The sequence below is a fragment of the Barbus barbus genome, assembly GCF_936440315.1.
Source record: "Barbus barbus genome assembly, chromosome: 6".
NCBI classification, from domain to species: Eukaryota; Metazoa; Chordata; class Actinopteri; order Cypriniformes; family Cyprinidae; genus Barbus; species Barbus barbus.
Genome location: NC_136734.1, coordinates 610,001 through 617,500, shown reverse-complemented (window position 1 = coordinate 617,500; position 7,500 = coordinate 610,001). Strand labels below are relative to the sequence as shown.

Genomic DNA, 7,500 nt, shown 5'->3' with positions numbered 1-7,500 from the left:
CCAGACAGCAGCCAATCACATGAAGATTTGATGCATTTCAATTTCAAATTCGCTGACGGTGTTTCAGTGAATCTCATATGATCAAGTCCAGAGTTTTTTTTTTTTTTATGTCAAAGAAAATAATTATATTTTGGGGTTTAAAAGACAATTAATATTCAGTAATATTCTCGATTTAACTGAGATCAAAACTTGAACTGAATTAATCTGAATAATGACACTATTGCCTTCAGTAGAGCAGAAATGTACATTTAACCATTTAGCAGATGATTTTATTCAGAGCGACTTAAAATGTCTTGTTTAATAACTGATGAATTTTGCAACATAAACAGTGTGATTTTCCTACACATTACACATTAAACTGTCCTCTGATGTTGATTGTATTAAACTGAAGACATATCTTTTTTCTCTGGCTTTTGGATCAGTGTGCTCTCTTATTAGTTTATCTAGTTAATTGTGTTGGATGTCCTTGTTAGTTTGTGTATTTTAATGTTTTTAAAGTGCACAGTACTTTGGCCAGCAGCTGTTTTAAATGTGCTTTAGAAATAAAAATGACTTGCTTTCCTGTTTATTACTGTGAAGCTGCTTTGAAAAAAATGTGCTATAGAAATAGATGTGGAATGATACATCTGAAAAATGAAATCAAAAAATGTTTTCATCTCGTTTTAATTAAGCACATTCTCACTACTATTATGCTAAAATATTCTCATGAATGTAATGCATCTGGGTTTATTTGAACAGGTTTCGTGCGACGCACTCATTCCATTTCACTGTAATTAATTCAGATGCAGTTGGCATGCTGATAATGAGAGTTTGCCAAAGTCTGTTAAAAGTATGAGAGTCCTAGTCATTTGAAAACTAAGTTAGAATTTTTCCAGCTGTAATCATGCATATATATGATGACTGTGTATTAACTGAAGTCAGTCACTGTAGCGTTCGGCCGGTGTTTAGTTTGCGTCAGTAGTCATGAACGCTCAAAGTCAAACAATATAATAAGTGATAGATGTAACGAACAATAAAACAAGTGATAGCTAGATGTAACAAACAATATAACGAATGGCAGACAGACAGACAGATAGATAGACAGGTGAGTTACCGGCAGCGTAACTGCGGTCGACGCTCAGCGTGGAGAAAGGCATGGGCCGCAGGGTGAATTTGGGGTGTGTGGTGAATCCACAGGTGGGCGACGGCAGGATGCCCGGATACTGACTGCTGTCCAGCGTGGGCACCGGGATGGCACTGACCACCGCTGGAACACACAGAAACAAAACACACACACACGTCAGAAACACACTGCATCTCACCACAAACACAGACATCAGAAATGCAGCAGGTTTGTTTTAGCAGCCTTTCTGTCCGGCTGCAGAAGCGCAGCAGATGCTAATCTGCTAACCGAGGCCGATCCATTCGGGCGATTTGTTTCGATCATTAATCATGTTTAATTATTTAAACACCTACAAGAGGAAAAAGTGTTTAGAATTCAGACCCCTGCAAGCAAAATGTAGACCCCCATTAGTCTGTTTTAAACTCCTCAATAATGGCGATCCATCAAAAGGAGCAGACGGAAAACAGCAGAATTCCATCAGGAGCAGAAGAGGAATCCACACGGACTCATTCAACAACCTCTGAACAAAACAACATCAGGATACAGTACATTAGAGATGATGATGAAGCAGTAAAATTCAGTAAGAGTACACTGCTGCAGAACTACAGCTTCACCAGAGCACAAGAGTGCTGACCTTGACACTGAAAACCTCACAGAGAGAGAGGCGAGACTGAGAAATTGCCTGAAGTGTTGAGATTCCTATCTACTAAACTGCCCCAGACGAGCAACTGCTGATTGACTGCAAGCTCTCTCTCTCTCTCTGTGTGTGTGTGAGTGTGTGTGTGTGTGTGTGTGTGTGTGTGTGTGTGTGAAAGAGGTTCTGCCTACATGGTTTGCATCCAAATGTCTCAGGATAGAAAACCTGAACTCACCAGCAGCTACGACAATAACACATCTTCATTACAACCTACAAATGCCGTTTTTATACACATGTACATTCATCCTCATCTTCACATCTTTTCTATTTATATGCGAGGTTTGTAAACAAATCTTTGATTATCTGCTAATCACCAGGGATATTGTTAACTAACACTAAAACCATAAAAACATTTGCTACTTGAAATAAACATGAACTGAAATAAGTTAAAAACATACTTTATTTCAGCTAGTTGCTGAGACAACATTATTCATTTTTGTTTAGTTTAAGATGAATTACAAAAATAACAAACTAAAACATAAATAAATTAGTTATGTATGTTTGTATACATTCTGTTACGGAAATGGACTCAAACAGAAGAATTAGTTCAATAACAGACGTTTATTTACAAAATAGTGAAGCATAGCTGACTGGATACGGTGAGGAAAGACGGTGATAGACCAGTTTGGATATCAGTCGATATCCTTGTCTTGATAGATATACTTGGAATCATGAGCAGGTAGCCTGATGTCTGTCTGTTGAATTTGCTCTATCATGTATGACTATTATTTGACAAAAATCAACTAGTCAACTGTCTGTCTAACAGAAGGTAAAGTAGGACAGAAAGCAGATCAGAGGCCAGCATCAAAATCAGCCGGACATCACGACGGGTCAACAGTCTGGATGATAAAGGAAGGAGGTCAGGAGCGAGAGGAATCAGGAGGGCAGACGGAGGTAAAGGGCTGGAGTGAGATGCGGATGATGAGAGACTGGAATTAAACGGTGAAGAATCACTTGTGCAGGACGAGAGATTAAACTCCAGCAGCGCTTAGGAGAAAATGACCATATAAGGCAACAAGCATCAAGCCTTCAAATGCGTCTCTTCCAATCAGAATGAAGAGTGTGTTTTCTAATATTAGTTTTGAGCTCAAGTGTTCATAATGTGATCGACTCATCTGAGCTTTTGCTTCGAGTCCATCAAGATACTTAATAAAACTATTGTTAGAGTTATCCTCACAGTTATTATTATAATCAGTTATTATCATATTCATAGCTATAGTAATTGTTATTGGTAAAGTTATTTACTTATTGTAGTTATAGTTATTGCTATCATTGTAGTTATAGCCACAGTTATTCTTATAGTTACAGTTATAGTCATTGTTTTTATTGTTGTACCTATAGTTATACTTATGGTTATCATCATGGATATTACTGTCATTATAGTTATCGTAGTTGCTATAGTTATTTTTATCATTATATTTATAGCTATAGCTATTGTTAAAATTATGGTTAACGTTAGTTATAGTTATTATCTTAGTTATAGTTATCATTAAAATTATAGCTATAGATATTGTTACAGTTATAGTTATCAATAAAAATTAATGTTATAGCTGTCGTTATAGTAATAGTAATTGCTATAGTTACTCTTAAAGTTATCATTATAGTTATAGCTATAGTTATTATTAAAATTATTGGGTAAAGTTACACTGAAAAATTCTGTAAAATTTATGGTAAAAAACGGCAGCTGTGGTTGCCGGAATTCTACCGTAAAAAATAACATAACATTTTAGGTTTTACTGTTTTAATGTTTAAATTTACAGTTAAATACCGTAATTTCATTAACTGATATAATGTTACTAAACCAACCTATTGAAGTACTGAAATCTGTTTTGTATCTTTATAATACACTGATAACCATCAAAAGCAGGTGTTGATGAGAAAGTCACATGATGATCCAAAGCCTATCACAAGCAGCTTTTAAATAATAACATATATAGAAGGTGCACAGTGCCATTCACACAAACACCATCATGGTGAGACTCATTAAACTGAAATACGCAATAAACATTCATTTAACAACAGTAGATGTAGCATACAACCCTAATAAACATAACTGATAAGAAAAAACTAAGAAACAGTTATTTCAAAGAAAAATTTTAAATCCAACGCAGGGAATTCTGGGAACGTCAGTTTACGGTTTTCCCTGTAAATTTTACAGGAACTTACCATTGACCATTTAACCGTTTTTTTACTGTAGCATTTTCACATTTTGTTTACCGTTAAAATCCCAGTCATTTTTATAGTTACTATTGTAGTTATTGTCATCATTGTATTTATAGCTATACTTATTGTTACAGTTATGGTTATCGTGAACATTATTGTTGTAACTCGTGTTATAGTAATCGTAACTGCTATAGTTATATTTAAAGTTATAGCTATTGTTATTGCCATCATTACAGATCTTTTGCTTTGAGTACATCCAGATCCAAATAAAATGAGAAACTGATCATGGTTTGTGTGGAGAGCATCTACACAGTTTCTCTTCATCAGAAGCATCAGAAAGTCTCGATAGAGTAACTTTGTTAATTATGCAGCGATTAGTTTCTTCTATCTGAACTCTTTCAATCGTGACTTTCGTATCCCACCCTCTTATTTCCTCTCAAAACTCAACTTCCTTCCAGCGATCGCCACTTTTCCCAATCATTAATCCGTGCTTTCTGTTCCCAGAGGAGATGAAGCTTCTTTCATGTGGTTTGGGAGCAGGAAGGAGGTGCATAATGAACGGCAGGATACGGCGGGGAGAGGAATCGCGACAGGAGGTCAGAGAGGAGATGCTGACACGACTGACGCAGCTCGAACCCCGGCACGAATCAGACGCAGCCGAGCGAGACGCCTGCAAGGAGCACGTCACGTCACATGAAGAACCAAAGCCCGTGACGATCTTCACCCAAAACGTACAAAACAATCCCTTTCAACAAGACATCCAGCTCATATTCACATTCACTCACTTCTCCTCCTTTCACACTCAGACACTCTGAGGGAAAGCGCTAGTCTGTCTGCTGGTTTGGGCTGAACTGGGTAAACTGGATTAGGATATCAGGGTCACACAGAGCACTGAATAACTGCTGGAAATCCCATTTCTGCCTCAGCTCCCTCCGTATGTGAATCACACTGTGACTTCTGCGGAGTCAGCTTCAGAAAAGCATCTTCTGCCTGTGATTTCAGGGCTTATTGTTGGGATCCGTCTCTCTGTTCAGAGTCATGAATGAGGTCAGCGTGTGATGATAATGGAGGGGCTCAGTCTGTCACTATAGTGACTGCAGCTCAGGTCTAAAACACACTAAAGGTTCCGTTCACAGCAACAACGATAACTATATAACCACTATGTTTTAATATCACTCAAAGAGAACAGCAGAGTCTGCATTTACGAGGTCAAGCACATCAGCGGCAAAATGAGGAGCTAAGCATCGTATGGACCATCAGACTGAGAAATTGAAGCCATTTAGGATTATTTTCGTCAAAACGGCTGAAATATCATAAATAAACCTCTAGTAATATGATTTATTGGCTTTTATCACGTTTGACCAACAGGTGGCACCGTTATCAAATCGATGTGGTGTGTTCTGTGTGAGGTGATAATGGCACAGAAAGTTTGGTGTTAATATCCCAAAGCATTGCAGAGATACAGCCTCAAGTGTCATTTTGGCATCATGCCTCAAATTCGTTGTTGTGGTATGTGAAAACTGCTTTGTCTATCAACACAAAATCCATAACTTTTTGTCAGCATGATCTGAAGATGATATGATTCGATTTTGGTGAAAATCGGAGCAACGATCTAGGAGGAGTTCGAAAAAGTAGGTTTTTAAAGAAAATTCAAATGGCGGACAGGAAGTTTGTCTGACTACGGCAACATTGGTATCACTATTCTCAGCATGACCCAATGAATCTATTAATGCCAGTCTCATTACAATAGGCAAAATACAGAGAAAGATATTAGCATTTATTTGAAATTTCATTATAACTTTTGACCACAAGGTGGCATCGTCTCAAAACATTTTGAGTACTTTCAGGTCATGGTCTCAATGGTACATATAAAGTTTTGTAATGGTACACCAATGCATTCATAATATATAGCATTTTATATCATAATACTCTATTGTAGTAAATGGCAATTGGTTTTATTCACTTATAGCGCCACCAAGAGGCACAATTCCACCAAATGTTTTACGTGTCCTTACAGTGTGCCCATACATAAGTGTGTCAAATTTGGCAAACATATATCATTTTGTTTTGGAGTTATAGAGCTATTTGTATATGAGTAGATGAAAAATGACTGACTGTTGACTTTGCTTGCATTTTTGTGCCACTAGCCACTTACTTGCATTTTTGTGTGTTCATAAAATATAGCATTTTAATACAAAATTCAAAATGGCCGATGCCCAAAATTGCTGACATGACGGAGATATTGCCTCGCATCCATTTGTGCATGCTTTTCGTAGAATTTGTTCGCTCATTATTCGAAAACTGCTAAGCAAATCATCTTGAATTCCATCATATTTTGCCAGCATTGTCTGAAGATGATCTGAGCCAATTTTGGTGAAAATCGGACGAACCGTCTAGGACGAGTTCGAAAAAGTAGGTTTTACGAATAATTGAAAATAGCAAAAAAAAAACTCAACCTCACAATTTTTTAATCTTGGACTTCATTCGACTCGGCTAGAGCCAAGGATTCAGAGGAAAAAATTATTTTCATTTTGTGGTTTACAGTTCAGATGTTATTAGCATAAACATGAGTGAAACGTTGGACAAGTGGTGGCGCTAGAGAGTTTGAGTTAGAGACTCCAAATTTGCTGTGCTTAGTATTGAGACTGTCTTCTATCAGTGTGACAAATTTTACAACTTTCCCACAATCGGTTCTATGAGCTGCCATAGACTTCCAGAGCGGAAGAAAAATAAAAAGAATGCTAACAGATACCTTCGGTGCTTGGCCCCTAATTATATCTATAGTTATCACTGTAGTTATGATTTTTGTTGTAAACAGGCGTTAAATGTTTGAATGCAGTGGCTCACGTGTGTTGCTGGGCTGAGAGTCCATGGGAATCATCATCTTGGTCCGCGTGGCCCGGCGGGCGGCTAACGATCGCTCTAACGTGGAAATGCCGCTGGAAGCCTCATCCCCGTCTGCACCTAAAGAAGAGAACCACATGACCTTCAGCAGCTGACACACACACGCGCGTGCGCTCATGGACGAATCGATGAACGCCTCACCTGAGTGGCTGCTCTTGCTGCCCATCTGGCTCTCTGATTGGCTGTGGCTGACTGGCGCCATCTCCTGGCAGCTCTGGATTGGCGACTCGCGGCCGGAGGGGGCAGAGCTCGAGGGCTTCTCGATGTTCTTCAGCTCCATCTCCTCATGGTGGATCCAGAGGTCAGGAGGTCGCAGGTCTTTCTGGCTGCCCTTCCGTTTCCCAGCGCTGTGTGTCGCACGTTTCCTACAAGAACACAGAGATATATTATATTATATATTATATTAATGTTTTGTCAATGTAAATCAAGTGAATAAATATACCAGTGTGACTCGTGTGATCTCTCTCTCGCTCTCTCCCTCTCTCTCTCACACACACACACACACACACACACACACACACACACACACACAAGAGAGTAATAATATCACAGTTCTTATTTTGGAAACATAATGATGTTTTTTGTCTGCAGGGCTGCTGCTCTCAGACTAAGCTGTTTGGAGTGTGTGTGTGTG

The 7,500-nt window shown here is 38.5% G+C and overlaps 1 protein-coding gene across 1 annotated transcript in view; it reads right to left on the bottom strand.

Annotated features, from left to right (window-relative positions):
- The window catches only part of dcc (DCC netrin 1 receptor), a gene marked incomplete at both ends in the record, with an annotated part of 118,758 nt that overhangs the window by 11,709 nt on the left and 99,549 nt on the right, over positions 1–7,500 (bottom strand). Inside the window, 3 exons of the mRNA XM_079419670.1 lie at positions 1,094–1,246; positions 6,810–6,926; positions 7,008–7,231. Of these exons, the coding sequence (XP_079275796.1) occupies positions 1,094–1,246; positions 6,810–6,926; positions 7,008–7,231 (494 nt within the window). The remainder of the gene's footprint in view (positions 1–1,093; positions 1,247–6,809; positions 6,927–7,007; positions 7,232–7,500) is intronic.